Source organism: Coregonus lavaretus, assembly GCF_964263955.1.
Source record: "Coregonus lavaretus genome assembly, chromosome: 31".
In the NCBI taxonomy this organism is placed as follows: Eukaryota; Metazoa; Chordata; class Actinopteri; order Salmoniformes; family Salmonidae; genus Coregonus; species Coregonus lavaretus.
In genome coordinates this window covers 32896478-32914844 of record NC_140018.1, presented here as the reverse complement: position 1 = coordinate 32914844, position 18367 = coordinate 32896478, and the positions used below count along the sequence as shown (strand labels likewise).

Genomic DNA, 18367 nt, shown 5'->3' with positions numbered 1-18367 from the left:
AAGTGAAAATTTGACATGTGTTTAGTTAGGATTCGCTCCTTTAGTAAGTGTAAAGGAGGACCACTATTCAAACATCATTTTGTTGTTTATTAGAAATGAAAGCAGTGTAAATTGTCAATCCAATGATAAATGTTCATTTTCTCACAACCTGTCACCCAAAGCACAACACTGTATTGACAATCGTCAACCTTGTCAGACAGCACACACACAATAATATGCACTGATTAGTGTCTCTAAATGCCACATTCAAAACAACTGGGAACTTGGAAAGACAACTGGGAACTCCCAACTGGGATATCTTTTTGAACGGTCATACAACTCGGAATTCCAAGTCGGAAACTCTTTCTAGAGCTCCGACTTGAAGATCACTGACGTCATGATTTTACCTCGTTCTTTTCAGAGTTCCCAGTTGTCTTGAAAGCACCATAAGTATATTCAGTTAGTGCCATTACAAAAAAAATATCAAAATATTAATAAAAATGTAGACAATGTTTTAATAGTGGTTAGCCATTGTGGCATTGATGGGAACAGCATTCAAAACAAAGGTAGAAATCAACTTCAGTTACATGCAGCATCCTTTTTCAAATCCCTTTACAACAGGATGACATCATAGCATCTCAGAATCCTTTTTTAATGGTAATAAAATGCATCCTTACTTCCGCCCATCCTTGAAGTAATCACAGATCTGTGATAGGATAGATTAAAGCAAATATCCCAATATATTGGTTTTACCTATTAAATAATGCCAGATCAGTGATAAGGGTGCATTTTTAAGTAAATGAACAGGGCAGTTATGTTTTCACTCTGTGGCAGTTGTGTCAAAATATCTCATTGTGCCCATTTGAAATTGGCACCAGGATATGACATCATCAATACACCGCTTGACCACCTATGACCATGTTGTTCCTCTTTTGTCCCCAAACGGAAAGACAGAGGAAGACTAAAGACGAGGCTGGTTGTTTTTCTGCTGGTTGCTTGACATACAGTACCAATTGCTAACTCAACTCTTATTTTCCATTGAACGTCATGCAGAGAGGAGAAAAAAGTTATCGCTAATTGGCATCAGAGGGGTCAAATGCGGCGTTCGTAACCAAGTGGGAATTTACCATATAGGACTGGGAAAAATCCATTTGAACGGCCCTCCAACTGGAAATTACTAGTGAGAAACTCGTATATATCATCCTGAGCTCCCACTTCTCCCACATGCTGACCTCTGACGTCACCTATTAAGGAAATGACCTGGATAACAGCCTTTTCGGCAGTTAAATTCAACAACAAAACCTTATTTATAAAAAGCAATCTATTAATATGGTTTTTTAACACTCATTTGTTTACCAGCATGATAACTTTTAGTTTATGGCTTAGGAAGCTTGTTGGCCATTAGACAAATCAGCCTTTCTCAACAAGTTCAAAGCACGTGAATGCATCCAACTGGTATTTACGACTTCACAACTGGTAAATTCCCACCTCCCACCTGGTTACGAACACAGCATTATACAGTAGGGTGTTGTCACCGCTGTAGTTAATATGTGTCATCCAGGGCCATCCTATGACAGAGTTGAGGGTGTGGCCTTTGGGCCTGCTGGGTTTAGTATTGCTGATGTGAGTGGAGGCGGATACGCAGTAGGTACACCAAACTTTGTTGGATGTCTGATGACTACAGTGGAATTCTGTGGTGCTTCTGCTTTCTTGATGTGCTCCATTCAGTGACCTCGGTTATTAATCTTTGTGCAACGTCTGGTGGAGGTGGAGATAGAGTGGCTTCTTTGTCAGGAGCTGGAGCTTCTTCCTCTTGAAGTCAGTGGGCTTCTTGTACCTGACATCCGATAGCATAAATAAGTGATTATTTCAAACTGTACATTCAAAGGGCAGACTGACCAACAACAACATAAAATAACACTCAAATCTGAGATTCTCCAAAGAAATAGTTATCAAATTAGATTTATTTTCATCTTTAAATAAAATAGAGAGTACATTTAAAGAAAGTTAATCTGGAAAATTCAACAATGTGTCACTCACAACTCGATCACAATGGGACCAGGTTTGATCTCATCCATTTCCATGAAGGCAAAACATTTTGTGCTGGTAAACCCCTTCTTGGGTTTATAGTGCTTGAACTCAAAGAAAATAGCTACCCCTGGAACATGAACAAAATTCAGGATTAACAATTGTCCGCCCAATCCCTCTGCAAGGATTTGAACATAAACGGACACTGTAGTAGCTTAATATTACATGATACTAGCTAAATAGAGGCCCCACTACTAATTCAGTAGAAATAGAAAGTTTGATTACCTTTTGGTAGTCTCTCGATATGTCTCTGGATCTCGATGTCTACGCTGAAGTGAATGTATGTGTCCTCCTTTCGGGTAGCCACAGGTGTGTCTTGCACCGGGTTCAAATCAATGCCATTCACATCTGTTGGGAAACAAAACGTTCAGATTCACTTGGGCTGTTCTGCAGGAAAAATATATAAAAAATGTACTGTCAAGCGTCAACTCAACAGAGATAATTCTTTTTACAAAATGTCTAGATTATCACTGTTTCAGACCTTACCATTTTTAGATGTGAAGGTAAGCAACTCATCTCAGCATTTTAAACAATATAGCCTACATACAGTACCTTTCACACTAACTGTCATGTCGGGATCAATGCATTGCCCTGCATCTTTCAGTCCAATCTTGTCAATCTTTATCGTGTGCAGCGACATCCCGGGCTCTGAGGGTAACCGTGGCAACAATGTACCTGTTGGAGACATGAAAGCTGTAACTTTCTAAAGAAATACAATAATTGCATAAAACATTCCCACTTTCCCAGAACTAATGCAGCTGAAATCAATATAATGTTGGCGTCCGAAATGTAACCCTACTCCCTATATAGTGCACTACTTTTGACTAGGGACCATAGGGGCCGCATTGCACTATATAGGGAATAGGGTGTAATTTGGGACGTAACCAGTGTTTATACTTGCAGATCCTTTTTCAAGTCATTACTGTCAGCATTATTTTACTTATACAATAATAGGCAGCAGAAGAAGTTGTAGACTGACTAACAGGTAAGGCTAAGATGACATACCCATTTTGGTGAACGCTTGTAGAAAAAAAAAGAAGACATTGTAAAGTAGATTCAACAACTAAAGTTATCTAGTAGTAGTAGTAGTATAGGGTTATTGATAATAACAAACTGTCTATTAGTAGGCAATCATATTCATGCTACAACAAAACCTATTGACTTAGGGTCCTTTAGTAGGGCTGATGGTTTAGAGATCAAGAGGTCAATTAAGGAACATACCTTCAGGTAATGCTTTACTCCTGAGTGTTTCACACGCTCATAGAAGCTGTTGTAGTCTTCCAGCTTCGATTCGGGATGGTGGTGTAGTATCTCTGTGCCTATCCTCCAAATTATCTGAAAGACAAAGTTTGAAGAAATCAAACTTAGCATCTATACAGTACTTCTTAGCTACACTTTGTGAGTGTTCAGTCAGTCCAAAGATAGACCTACCTCAGCGTAGAGTTGTGGCATGTTTGCAGTGGTATCCTCCAGTGTCTGTGAGTAACTGGCCATGTACTCTGCGGCATCCTGCCATCTATGGTGCAGCAAGACCTCCCTGATGTGTTGGAGGCAGTTCCTTGTGGTCTTGTGAAAGCCAGTCTCACGGGGTGTCTCTGTAATGAAACAGACATAGCTACTGATTAATAAGACTAAAGAGAGCATCTTATGTAAAGATGAAAACGATAATCAGACACTGACATACACTACGTGACCAAAGGTATGTGGACACCTGCTCGTCAAACATCTAATTCCAAAATCATTGGCATTAATATGGAGTTGTACACCCTTTGCTGCTATAACAACCTCCACTCTTCTGGGAAGGCTTTCCACTAGATGTTGGAACATTGCTGCGGGGACTTGCTTCCATTCAGCCACAAGAGCTTAAGTGAGGTTGGGCACTGATGTTGGACGATTAGTCCTGGCTGGCAGTCGTCATTCCAATTCATCCCAAAGGTGTTTGATGGGGTTGAGGTCAGGGCTCTGAGCTAGCCAGTCAAGTTCTTCCACATTTCTGTATGGACCTCGCTTTGTGCACGGGGGCATTGTCATGCTGAAACAGGAAAGGGCTTTCCCCAAACTATTGCCACAAAGTTGGAAGCACAGAATTGTCTAGAATGTCAATGTAAGCTGTAGCGTTAAGATTTCCCTTCACTGGAACTAAGGGTCCTAGCCCAAACCATGAAAAACAGCCCCAGACTATTATTCCTCCACCACCTAACTTTACAGTTGGTGCAATGAATTCGGGCAGGCAGCGTTCTCCTTGCATCCACCAAACCCAGATTCTTCCGTCAGACTGCCAGATGGTGACATGTGACAACGCGTTTCCACTGCTCCAGAGTCCAATGGCGGCGATCTTTACACCACTCCAGTCGACGCTTGGCATTGCGCATGGGGATCTTAGGCTTGTGTGGCCTACCCCACTTTGAACTTCGCGGCTGAGCCGTTGTTGCTCCTAGACGTTTCCACTTCACAACAACAGCACTTTAAAGTTAACTGAGGCAGCCCTAGCAGGGCAGAAACTTGACGAACTGACTTGTTGGAAAGGGTGGCATCCTATGACCGTGCCACGTTGAATGTCACTGAGCTCTTCAGTAAGGCCATTCTACTGCCAATGTTTGTGTATGGAGATTGCATGGCTGTGTACTCGATTTTATACACCTGTAAGCAACGGGTGTGGCTGAAATAGCCGAATCCAATAATTTGAAGGGGTGTCCACATACTTTTGTGTATACATAGTGTATGTAGCACCAATCGGTAGGCAGGACCTTGAACTAGCTGGTTTAGCTTACTCGAGGGTTCACATATTCGTCTACACACTGTATTTTATCATTACCTTTAAATATAGGAGGCGCCAGGGGTAGGTTTGGCTTCTTGATTCGTTTTCTGTTGATTGATTCATCATCATCTGAAGACTCATTTTCGCCCAGTTCTTCTCCAGGTACCCTGAGTTCCGACTCCAGATCATCCATGACTCACCATTTGAAGTTGGACCTATTTTCGTAAACAATCATGTGAAAGCCACTATATATATATATATATATATATACAGTGGGGAGAACAAGTATTTGATACACTGCCGATTTTGCAGGTTTTCCTACTTACAAAGCATGTAGAGGTCTGTAATTTTTATCATAGGTACACTTCAACTGTGAGAGACGGAATCTAAAACAAAAATCCAGAAAATCACATTGTATGATTTTTAAGTAATTAATTTGCATTTTATTGCATGACATAAGTATTTGATACATCAGAAAAGCAGAACTTAATATTTGGTACAGAAACCTTTGTTTGCAATTACAGAGATCATATGTTTCCTGTAGGTCTTGACCAGGTTTGCACACACTGCAGCAGGGATTTTGGCCCACTCCTCCATACAGACCTTCTCCAGATCCTTCAGGTTTCGGGGCTGTCGCTGGGCAATATGGACTTTCAGCTCCCTCCAAAGATTTTCTATTGGGTTCAGGTCTGGAGACTGGCTAGGCCACTTCAGGACCTTGAGATGCTTCTTACAGAGCCACTCCTTAGTTGCCCTGGCTGTGTGTTTCGGGTCGTTGTCATGCTGGAAGACCCAGCCACGACCCATCTTCAATGCTCTTACTGAGGGAAGGAGGATGTTGGCCAAGATCTCGTGATACAAGGCCCCATCCATCCTCCCCTCAATACGGTGCAGTCGTCCTGTCCCCTTTGCAAAAAACATCCCCAAAGAATGATGTTTCCACCTCCATGCTTCACGGTTGGGATGGTGTTCTTGGGGTTGTACTCATCCTTCTTCTTCCTCCAAACACGGCGAGTGGAGTTTAGACCAAAAAGCTATATTTTTGTCTCATCAGACCACATGACCTTCTCCCATTCCTCCTCTGGATCATCCAGATGGTCATTGGCAAACTTCAGATGGGCCTGGACATGCGCTGGCTTGAGCAGGGGGACCTTGCGTGCGCTGCAGGATTTTAATCTGTGACGGCGTAGTGTGTTACTAATGGTTTTCTTTGAGACTGTGGTCCCAGCTCTCTTCAGGTCATTGACCAGATCCTGCCGTGTAGTTCTGGGCTGATCCCTCACCTTCCTCATGATCATTGATGCCCCACGAGGTGAGATCTTGCATGGAACGCCAGACCGATGGTGATTGTCCGTCATCTTGAACATCTTCCATTTTCTAATAATTGCACCAACAGTTGTTGCCTTCTCACCAAGCTGCTTGCCTATTGTCCTGTAGCCCATCCCAGCCTTGTGCAGGTCTACAATTTTATCCCTGATGTCCTTACACAGCTCTCTGGTCTTGGCCATTGTGGAGAGGTTGGAGTCTGTTTGATTGAGTGTGTGGACAGGTGTCTTTTATACAGGTAACGAGTTCAAACAGGTGCAGTTAATACAGGTAATGAGTGGAGAACAGGAGGGCTTCTTAAAGAAAAACTAACAGGTCTGTGAGAGCCGGAATTCTTACTGGTTGGTAGGTGATCAAATACTTACGTCATGCAATAAAATGCAAATTAATTACTTAAAAATCATACAATGTGATTTTCTGGATTTTTGTTTTAGATTCCGTCTATCACAGTTGAAGTGTACCTATGATAAAAATTACAGACCTCTACATGCTTTGTAAGTAGGAAAACCTGCAAAATCGGCAGTGTATCAAATACTTGTTCTCTCCACTGTATATATATATATATATATATATATATATATATATATATATATATATATATATATATATATATTTGTTATATTTTTAGCAAAATATAATGTAGGTAGTTTAGCAAAAAGTGTGAATTTGCTCCAAACCCCATGCATGCTACCAACGCCTCGTCAGCGACACAAAATAAAATAATTCCGGGTCACGGAATTTCTGAGTTTTTCAAAATAAAGGTCGCCCACGTAATAGTAGAAAAGTATTGTCGTATCGGGTGAATGGTGGCAATTATTGCTGATAAACAAAGGAGTCCGCTCATACTGAACTTTGATCATAAGGTTTATTCAGATCACAAGCTTCAGCATAAGTGACAGGTGACATGCCCACCCGGAGAGCGACGCCTCAGAATGGCCGCTCTGCCCTTTCATCGTTTAACCCCTACTTATAAACAATGCAAAAAGATGGGCTCCCTCTTCTGGCCAATCACCAGTCTCCCCTGTCTACAACACACTTCCTGTCTGTTGTATGTGGCGTTACACTAAAACATTCCCTCTTGATACTAAAATCAACATTCTTTCAGTTCCACTTAAAAACATTTAACAAAGGCATAATCCCAATACACGACATTTCCCCCCTTCGAGACTAAACAGTCTCGAAAACAAACAGAATAGGATTATGACAAGTAACAATTTATCTTATTGAGTATCTTTAACATTAAACCAAAAACATTCTTCTCTAGAGTGTAAATACCTTTCTATGAAATAACTGTTTATGAAGTGTGAATACATTACTGTGAAATATGAACAAGTCTTTATGGAGTGTAAGAGCGAAAAACTGTCCGGCAACCTTCGTTCCAAATCCATCCATCAATCAAGACAGTAAAATTCTCTCACGGTCCCTCTGCCCCAGGCAACCACCTCGGTACTCCAGCTAAACTCATAAACAATGGAAATGCATTTGAAACTATGATGCAATTAAATACACATGTAAGCCCCTGCAAACAAAATCCTATCCAAAAAATATCCACTCTAAGGCTGGTCAACCCATTGGACCCTACAGTGGACCTCTCCCTGCCTAGACTCCCTGTCCCTAAGCATTCACGAAATAAACAAAAACATCTAAGATCCTCACATGTATTCAATAACATCAAATATCCTCTACAAAACTTAATACGTAAGAGTATGACACAAATTATGTATTACACATGTCTATATTTCATTGCAGACACTGGAATGTAGTCCACTACACTTCATCTCCCCGTAGTCTCCTCTTCCAATGGACTGTTGATGATGGAATCGGAATCTTTCCACACCCTCCTTGTTTCATCTCCTCCAGTCATATTGTCCCTTCATATTGTCCCTATTTGAGTATTTCAATCTTCACATGTCCCCCAAATGCTTCTGGAAGAAAAGAAAAAACCAAACAGTATCTTTTGCAAAACAACACTTTCAAATTAAACATCAATATCAACTAAGAATATAAAAATGATATATAAATGATGTATGAATCACATTAAATGATAGAATAATGAACTAGGATAATTATTCATTCATACACTTCCCCCCTTTGATTCATAAAATCATACCAAAATCACCCTAATATTGAAAAAAAAATTTTTTTTAAATGATCAAATAATCAAAAATGATATTTATCCATTCAGTTCCACTTGTCCATCTTCCTCCAGATCAGGAACAGTCAACAACGGCATCTGAGTGTTGTCTCCAGGCATCACTCTCCAACCTATCTCAATATCATAGCTTTCTCAAAGGTCAGTAACAAATTACAAACATCACACACAGTGTTATCAAAGCTACCATTAAAATCTGAACCATCACTGCCCCTACTGGCCTACCTGATCTTGCAACCAAGTCTTCGCTGACTTCCGCTCCTTCAGATCTATTAAATGCATCCCTTATATTCTTCAATGCATATATAACCCTAGTGATAATATCTGAACTATCTGGACTCCAAGTATAACTAACATTATCAATAGGATCTTCCCAAATGTTACACCATACCATGGAAAAAGTCCCCCCTTCTCCCTTAGATTTATCCTTCAATGATAGGCTTGAAGACTATGACATGTAGCCATGTCTCTTTTCATCCAATTTCAAACCTAGCTTCAGATTTCTGTGTCCGGTGCTACCCCTCTTTTAATGGTAGAAACCTCATATGGAAGCTTCAACGTTGACATGTAAGAACATCCTATCCATCCATAGGGTAAGAATATATATGCTTTATCACCACAAACCCTCTAAATATCTTTAACATTCCCAATAGTTACATTGACAGGCAAAAGCTACTATTTTAACCATCAAAGTCCTGCTGTTCCTACTACCTGGTACATAAAAAGTAACATATTTCTCATTACTACCCTAAGGTCATGCTTACCCAAAGTTATCATATACTCATCACAATCTGATATTCCCATAAACACACCCCTTACCTCATATGTTTTATTAGAACCAAACAACTTTTAGCCCTCACTACTTTCACCTCAAATGATTCAGGGTTCGCTGCTACCTGACTTTCTTTACCATCCAACATATTCACATAGGGTAATTCATTTAACCAAGAACACTTATACCTAGGCTTAAACAAATGTTGTGACAACGACATTATTTTATCAGTTACTGATTGTTGCTGATACCACAGTCATGACAAAGCATAAAATTGACACATACTTGATAGAGGTCGAGCGACCGTCTCTAACATGTTTGGTGCTGGAATTCTCACCAGACATGGACCCTCAAGATTCCTCACTGATCTTACAGAATGAGCTGCTGGAACCTGCCCATCTATCTCTAATTTTCACAACAGAAGAATCAAACCACTCCCTTTAGTTTCTCTCTTCCCTAACGAGCGGTACTGATCAGATACCTCTCCTTGTCTGTCATTAAAATCAAAGACCTCATCCTGTACCTCCATGATGAATCTATATTCTCTCTAATACTATCTGTTCTCCTATTTTAACCCTATTCGTACTATCATTGACAGCACTCTCCATCCGTAACATAAACCCTGAGTCCTTCTTGCGACCCCCTTTAATTTCAGAAAAGTTGTTGTCGGTGTCATACTTCCTACATTTGCTATTGCCATCGTATCATTAATCCCTTCCAAAGTTACCATTAAAGTAGTTGATTTAGCTGATGTATTAACCTTAATTATTTCTAGTGGCAAAGTTACCAATATCCTATGTGCATTATTTACTGTTGGAGTGACTACTGTAACATATTCTTCCTGAACTCCTTTGGTGACTGTGAAACTTCAACAGACTTCAAATCTTCCATTATAAGCGTCACTTTACGAATTACATAGCCCTTTAACCAATAATTCTTAACCGGAGCAAATTTTTATGCTTGCACTAGATAAGTATATTCTCCCTGATCTTTCTGTCATGAGCCTCTCACTCCACCGGGTTACCACCTTAATTTTCTTCCACTCTGCTCACCACTCTCTCTACTCAGCCTAACTAGCTCCACCTGTCCCTGCTCTGCTCTGCTCTAATTACTCTGCCAGCTGCGCTGCATTACCCACTACCTCTCCCAGTATTTAAGGCCCTGTCTTTCAGCTCTCCGGTGTCAGATCGTCTGCAAAGCTCACCCCCGGAACCTGTTTGCTCGCGCTTCTGGCTCACCCTGGTTTTGTGACCCCGGACCTGCCTGATTTTTGGATACTCGTCTGCCCCAGGAGATCCAGACCTGCTTCTGCCATTACGACTCCTGACTACTCTTCAATCCCGGTAACTCTGACCAGCCTTCTGCCTTGCTACTACGTATTTTGGATTTCCCTTGAACTGTACTGCTGCCTTGTTTCATTCCGCCCTGTTGTGTCTGTGTCTCCCCCCCCCCCAGGACTTCTGGACCACCCACCACCGGCTTCATAGGACGCATCGCTGCCACTGGGGGGGGCACAGACCCAGCACATTGGACGGGATCCCTGTTACCCCTGGAGCCTTCATTCACTCCCTACTTCCCTTTTCCCTTAAGTTTAATAAACTTTCTGGTGTGACGCAATTGTGGTCCTCTGGTCGTCTGTCTGAACCGTGACAGTACGATCTGACCATTATGGACTCAGCGCACACTTTCCCCGACATGGAAACCGATGAGCATGAGCAGCAGTTCCAGCAGCAGCAACAACAACTCGCCATGATCATTCAACTCCTCACCAACCTGACCCCAGCCAGTCTGCCCACCAGCCCTGCCCCCGAGTTACCTGCCCCGGTCATTGCAGCCGCTGCTCCGGAACCCAAGATTGGAAACCCCGAGCGGTTCAACGGCGATTCAACCCAGGTCCGGCCATTCCTGACTAGCTGCCGACTTCAGTTCTCCTTGCAGCCAAGGACCTTCGCCACGGAGGGGGCTAAAGTTGGGTATGCCATCACTCACCTGACGGGCCGAGCTCGACTCTGGGGAACAGCAGAGTTCGAACGTCAAACCCCCGCATGTGCAACCTTCGACCTGTTTGCTGAGGAGATGCTGAAGGTGTTTGACCTGGATTCACCAACCGCAGAGGCTTCTCGTGAACTGTTCAGTATTCGACAAGGCAGACGTACAGTCGCAGACCATTCCATCGACTTCCGAACCCTGGCTAGACGAAGTTCTTGGAACACCCCATCGTTGGTGGACGCGTTCTTCCATAGTTTGGCTGACTATATCAAGGACGAGTTGGTCTCCCATGAACTGCCTTCCACTCTTGATGAAGCCATCGCACTGACTGTCAGGATCGACAGAAGGATACAGACCCGTCGTCGTGAGAGGGGGCGCCAAGGTCCACCTACTACCGGCATTCGGAGAGATCCGACTGGGCTCCTGTCATCTACTGCCACTCACCCAGGTCAGCTTGATCAGTCTGAGCCTATGGAGATTGGGCGAGCCTCTCTCACTCCTGCAGAGCGCCAGCGACGCTTCACCTCAAACCTCTGCCTCTATTGTGGAGGTGATGGACATCGTGTGGTAACCTGCCCTTTAAAGGGCCGAAGCTCACCGGGCATAGGGGGAGTCCGGTTGAGTTCAATGACCATCCAGTCCTCCGACCGCAAACCCCTGCTGCAAGTTCACCTCCGCCTCTCTGACTCAACTCACACCCTGGCTGCTCTGGTGGATTCTGGCGCCGAAGCCAACATAATGGACATCAAGCTGGCACGCCAACTGGGACTGGAGAACCTCCGTTTGACACCTCCTATTCCTGCCCGGGCACTGGACGGACACTTACTCGGATCGGTCACTCATGTCACGGCCCCGGTCTCGATGGGTCTGTCCGGAAACCATCAAGAAACTATCCAGTTTCACCTGCTCCCCTCTCCAGGCCAACCCCTCATCCTGGGTTACCCATGGCTCCGCCGGCACAACCCTCAGCTCGACTGGGTGACCGGGGTGATCAGGGAGTGGGGAGAGGACTGCCACCGAACCTGCCTGCTTGCTGCCGCACTACCCCCTCGGCCAGTACCTACTAACTCCGCTCCTGACCTCTCCAATGTCCCAGAATGCTACCATGGTCTCAGAGAGGTGTTTAACAAAGCAAGAGCCACATCTCTGCCCCCTCACCGACCGTACGACTGTGCCATCGACCTCCTCCCTGGAACAGCCCCTCCAAAGGGTCGTCTTTATTCGTTGTCTGCTCCTGAAAGAAAGTCCATGGAGGACTACATCAATGGCTCTCTGTCCGCAGGATTAATCCGTTCATCTTCATCTCCTGCTGGTGCTGGCTTCTTCTTTGTGGGGAAGAAGGACGGATCTCTTCGCCCCTGCATCGACTACAGGGGACTCAACGACATCACAGTGAAAAACCGTTACCCTCTGCCTCTGCTCACCTCTGCTTTTGAGTTGCTCCAGGGAGCCACTGTTTTTACCAAGTTGGATCTCAGAAACGCTTACCACCTAGTGCGGATCCGGGAGGGAGATGAATGGAAAACCGCATTCAATACACCAACAGGCCACTACGAGTATCTGGTTATGCCTTTTGGCCTCACCAATGCTCCTGCTGTGTTCCAGGCTCTAGTGAATGATGTACTGCGGGACATGTTAAACAAGTTTGTCTTCGTTTACCTGGATGACATCTTAATCTACTCCAGAAACCTGTCTGAACACACCCGCCATGTCCAGCAAGTCCTTCATCGTCTTCTGGAGAATTCCCTCTACGCCAAGGCAGAGAAATGTGAGTTTCACGTCAAGACAGTGGCCTTCCTGGGGTACATAGTGGCAGAGGGAAGTATCCAAATGGATCCTGCCAAAGTATCAGCAGTCACTTCATGGCCAGTTCCGGAGAACAGAAAGAAGCTGCAACAGTTTCTGGGGTTTGCTAACTTCTATAGAAAGTTTATCCGGAACTACAGTACCGTTGCTGCCCCTCTCACTGCTCTAACCAGCACCAAGCAACCCTTCACCTGGACCCCAGCAGCCGACAAGGCCTTCAGTACCCTCAAGGTGAGGTTCACCTCCGCTCCCATCCTCCAGATGCCTGATGTGGACCGGCAATTCATTGTGGAGGTGGACGCCTCGGATGTGGGAGTTGGTGCTGTGATTTCTCAGTGGGCTGCGGAGGATAGGAAGCTCCATCCCTGTGCCTTTTTCTCACGTCGGTTGTCCCCCTCTGAGTGCAATTACGACATAGGGAACCGTGAGCTGCTGGCTGTGAAGCTTGCCTTGGAGGAGTGGCGTCACTGGCTGGAGGGGTCCACCATTCCATTTCTCGTTTGGACCGATCATAAGAACTTGGAGTACATCCGCACGGCCAAACGGTTGAACTCCAGGCAGTCCCGCTGGGCCCTGTTCTTCACCAGGTTTAATTTCACTCTGTCATACCGGCCTGGATCACGCAACACCAAGCCAGACGCCCTCTCCCGTCAATTCCAGAAGGATGACACCCCCTCCAAGGACCCTGTGTCGATTCTGCCAAGTCCCTGCATCGTTGCAGCTCTGACCTGGGCTGTTGAGGAACAGGTGCTGGAGGCTCTCCGTAACCAGCCAGGTCCCAGCACTTGCCCAGCTGACCGCCTTTTTGTCCCCGAAGACCTGAGGTCCCAGGTCGTTCAGTGGGGACATGACTCCCGCCTAGCTTGTCACCCTGGCTCCACCCGCACTTACAACCTGCTCGCCCAGAGGTTCTGGTGGCCCTCTCTGAGGAAGGATGTACGGGAATTCGTCCAAGCCTGCCCCATCTGCAACCAACACAAGTCGTCCTGCCAGCCCCCAGCCGGATTGCTGCAGCCCCTGCCTGTGCCCAGACGTCCCTGGTCTCACATCGCCCTTGACTTTGTCACGGGGCTGCCCCCTTCAAGTGGCATGACCGTCATTCTCACCATAGTTGACCGTTTCAGCAAGATGGCACACTTCATTCCCCTCCCCAAGCTCCCAACCGCCAAGGAGACCGCCCAGGTGGTCCTGGAACACGTCTTCCGGATCCACGGACTGCCAAAGGATGTAGTTTCTGACCGTGGTCCACAATTCTCCTCCGCTTTTTGGAAGGAGTTCTGTCACCTGCTGGGAGCCACAGTCAGTCTGACTTCCGGATTCCATCCCCAATCCAATGGGCAGTCAGAGCGGGCTAATCAGGAGCTCGAGAAGGCACTGCGATGCATGACTTCACGCAACCCCCACTCCTGGTCGCAGCAATTGACATGGGTGGAGTACGCACACAATTCTCTGACCTGCTCTGCCATCGGTATGTCCCCTTTCCAATGTGTTTATGGATACCAGCCTCCTCTATTTGCCAGCCAGGAAGAGGAGGTTACTTGCCCATCTGCACTTGCTTTTGCCCGTCGATGTCGCCGCACCTGGTCACAAGCCCGAGCCACACTCCTCAGATCCGTTGCCAGCTACACTACCGGGGCCAACCGTCGGAGAATTCCTGCTCCCACCTACCATGTTGGTCAAAGGGTGTGGTTGTCATCGAAGAACCTGCCACTCAGGGTGGAGTCGCAGAAGCTGGCACCTCGGTTCATTGGCCCATTCCCTATCATAAGAGTGATTAGCCCAACTGCTGTCCGGCTCCAACTGCCTAATTCCCTGAGGGTGCACCCCACTTTCCATGTGTCTAAGATTAAGCCCATCCATGAGAGTCCGCTGGTCCCTGCTGCGCCTTGTCCTCCTCCTCCACGGCTCGTCGATGGTGGTCTGGTTTACACCGTCCGCCGCCTGCTTTGGTCCAGACGGAGGGGTAGGGGTCTCCAGTACCTCATTGACTGGGAGGGCTATGGACCTGAGGAAAGGACCTGGGTGCCAGCTAGTCGGATTGTGGATAGGACTCTCATCACCGCTTTCCACCAACGGCATCCTGATCAACCTGCAATCCGTAGGGGCCGCCCCAGAGGGGTCCCTAACCGTCCTGCCCGCTCGGCTTCCTGTCCTGTGCCTGATCCTGTCTCGGGACCTGTCCCATCTCCCGACCACGGCCCTCCGGCTTCCTCCGAGGATGAGGACGTTCACTCGGACCGTTCGGAGGAGTTCTAGCCCTCCTCCGGCTCCCCTCCTCCCGCCCGGCGTGGTGTTGCTCTTGGGACTTCTGGGGCCGTCCCTTGGGGGGGGGGTTCTGTCATGAGCCTCTCACTCCACCGGGTTACCACCTTAATTTTCTTCCACTCTGCTCACCACTCTCTCTACTCAGCCTAACTAGCTCCACCTGTCCCTGCTCTGCTCTGCTCTAATTACTCTGCCAGCTGCGCTGCATTACCCACTACCTCTCCCAGTATTTAAGGCCCTGTCTTTCAGCTCTCCGGTGTCAGATCGTCTGCAAAGCTCACCCCCGGAACCTGTTTGCTCGCGCTTCTGGCTCACCCTGGTTTTGTGACCCCGGACCTGCCTGATTTTTGGATACTCGTCTGCCCCAGGAGATCCAGACCTGCTTCTGCCATTACGACTCCTGACTACTCTTCAATCCCGGTAACTCTGACCAGCCTTCTGCCTTGCTACTACGTATTTTGGATTTCCCTTGAACTGTACTGCTGCCTTGTTTCATTCCGCCCTGTTGTGTCTGTGTCTCCCCCCCCCCCAGGACTTCTGGACCACCCACCACCGGCTTCATAGGACGCATCGCTGCCACTGGGGGGGGCACAGACCCAGCACATTGGACGGGATCCCTGTTACCCCTGGAGCCTTCATTCACTCCCTACTTCCCTTTTCCCTTAAGTTTAATAAACTTTCTGGTGTGACGCAATTGTGGTCGTCTGTCTGAACCGTGACACTTTCTCTGTAACATTATGCAAAATGAATGAACAATCACTCATAACCCTCTTCCACTTCATATTGTTTTACAAACTATACCTCCTTTGCTTTGAACTCTTTACTTGTACTTCCATCTATCACCACTAGTGTCACTTTTTCCAACTCTCAGTCCTATCTCTAATCCCTGACTTTCAAACTTTTGATTATAAAAAATACACCTATAATTACCTTGATCTCCCTGCTCTAAAGTGTCCTTCACCACTGTTCTCTCTCTCTTACTACTAACTTTGAAACTTAGCTTACTGTCTTAGAGTTCCTTCAACCTAGTTCTCCTAACTTATTTTAATCTAATATTTTCTCCTAACCTTTAAAAAACCTTTTCCCACTGATTTATTTACAAAATCCCTTTACCACCAAATTTTTAGAATATGTGATTGGGAAAGTCCCCACCTGCTTCTGACTTATTTACACACAGACTTGGCAAACGACTAAACACCTTTTAGCCTAGCCTGAAATCTCTTGGTGTAAGAATGTAACCCAGAATAACAGTCACCCCTTTTAACTTAATTTTTCAGACAGATTGTCTAATAGGCAGTCTAATAGATTATCATCCTTCCTATGATATTATCTTTTTAAGCAAATATGATTCCCAAAAACCCTACTTTTTAAAATCTTCTACCAGACAGCCGTTTAGTGTACATCCTATTGTACAGTTCAATTTAAACAATGCATCTCTTCCCAACAATGCAATAGGTATATGTTATAATATTAGTATGTCTATTTTAATTTCTCCTTGATTTTTTATAGCATAGCTCAATTGGTTCCCTAAGAGTAATTAACTGTTTTACTACCTCAAATCCCTATCCTAATTAGTTAATTTTACATAGTGAGATGTTTAACCTCTTTAGGCTGAACACAGATAAGTTTTTCCACTATTCACTATCACTTCTCATAGTCCTGTTTTTACTTCAATTGTTGGATATTTTCTCTTCTTCTCTAATCGGTGCTATCAGCTGACACCCCCCTTCGTATCTTCTAGGCACTCTAGAATCCTTAGGGTTCACCTGGAGAACAGGTGATCTTGACTGACCCCTGTATCTTCCTTAAAAATGTTCTCTGTTGTTTCCTCCTGACTTGTTGCACTCACAGGTAAAGTGACCAATCTGTCCACAATTATAACAGTCTTCTGAAAGTTGCTGGAAGTGTAGCTGAAATCTTCCTCCTCCTTCTATTTCTTCTCGTCCTCTTCCTCTCCAATTCTGTGTCTGTCCAGAAACTGGCTGTGGATATGAAACACCTGGTACCCCCCTTGGCTGGTACAATTGCATTTGATATTGTTCAGTTGAAGCTGTAACAGTGATTGTTGATTTGGTTCACTCTGATTCTTCATAACCAAAGCTTCTCTTCTCCACCAGTTGTATGATTGAGTTCTCTGAGAGTTTCTTGATCCTGTTCTTTCTTGCTGACATATCAGTATTCTTCAACAGCGTATATTCTAAGTTCTGTCCTCGAAATATCATCTTCCATCATCTTCTTACTTTTCTTCAGCATCTTGGCCTCAATGTATTCTTCTTCTCCTCCAATTCTTGGGATCCTTTTCTCAGCAGTTTTTCTTCCTCTGTATCTTCATCCTCATCTTTCCGAACCTCATTCTTCTCTTAGTTTCCAGACATCTCGGTTTTTCTTCCTTCTGGAGTTTTGGATTCATCTTTCTGGTCGTTTCTGCTTGTCCTCTATCTATTATTCATCTTCATCTCTGATGCAACAATCACCCTCCTGGATGATCCCTGGAAGCTGAGGATAAACATCCCTAAGCTCTACTTCCTTCTCGTAAGGTGGGTGTCTTTTTGCTGAATCCGTATGTGAGAAAGGTGTACTGACTTCTGCCATTAGTTTTTCCTGTCACCTTCTCTATACCTCTGTTTATCTTATTTTTTTATTTTTTATTTCACCTTTATTTAACCAGGTAAACCAGTTGAGAACAGGTTCTCATTTACAACTGTGACCTGGCCAAGACAAAGCAAAGTAGTGCAACAAAAAACAACACAGAGTTACATATGGGGTAAAAAAAACATAAAGTCAGAGATACAACAGAAAATATATATACAGTGTGTGCAAATGTAGCAAGTTATGGAGGTAAGGCAATAAATAGGCTATAGTGCAGAATAATTACAATAGTATTAACACTGGAATGCTAGATGTGCAAGAGATTATGTGCAAATAGAGATAATGGGGAATGGATAATGAGATTATCGCTGGAATCTTTTATCAGTTTTTGTTTGAGAATGAAGGGCAACTTTTGTTTCATTTGCCGGATAACCTAGCAATACTCTTAACTAAAGGATTACCATTTTGTACTATATCAACCGGTGTAATGACTTTTATAGCCTTGCTGTCCTTTCTCCCCATTGTAACAACCCTTTTATATTCCTTTATCGTGAATTATTTTATTTTAGACTATATAGCCTATGGCTTCCCCCCTTCAATTATTAATATATATATATATTTTTTTAAATAAATCAATTAAAAA

At 44.7% G+C, this 18367-nt stretch overlaps 1 protein-coding gene across 5 annotated transcripts in view; it reads right to left on the bottom strand.

Moving 5' to 3' along the window:
- Positions 1–151: 151 nt before the first annotated feature.
- The window catches only part of LOC311106348 (axin interactor, dorsalization-associated protein-like), a 42681-nt gene continuing 24465 nt past the window's right edge, over positions 152–18367 (bottom strand). For 2 of the 5 annotated variants that reach the window (XM_084148677.1, XM_084148678.1), the window contains exons 2-6: positions 7879–8416; positions 4883–5040; positions 3499–3662; positions 3289–3402; positions 2656–2742 (exon numbers count right to left, since the gene is read on the bottom strand). In XM_084148677.1, coding sequence (XP_084004803.1) covers positions 2689–2742; positions 3289–3402; positions 3499–3662; positions 4883–5018 — 468 coding nt within the window. In that variant the 5' untranslated portion in view covers positions 5019–5040; positions 7879–8416 and the 3' untranslated portion in view covers positions 2656–2688. Of the gene's footprint in view, positions 1817–2019; positions 2138–2292; positions 2416–2619; positions 2743–3288; positions 3403–3498; positions 3663–4882; positions 5041–7878; positions 10109–18367 lie in introns of those variants that run through there. The other 3 variants (XM_084148679.1, XM_084148680.1, XM_084148681.1) reach the window with 2 other exon arrangements.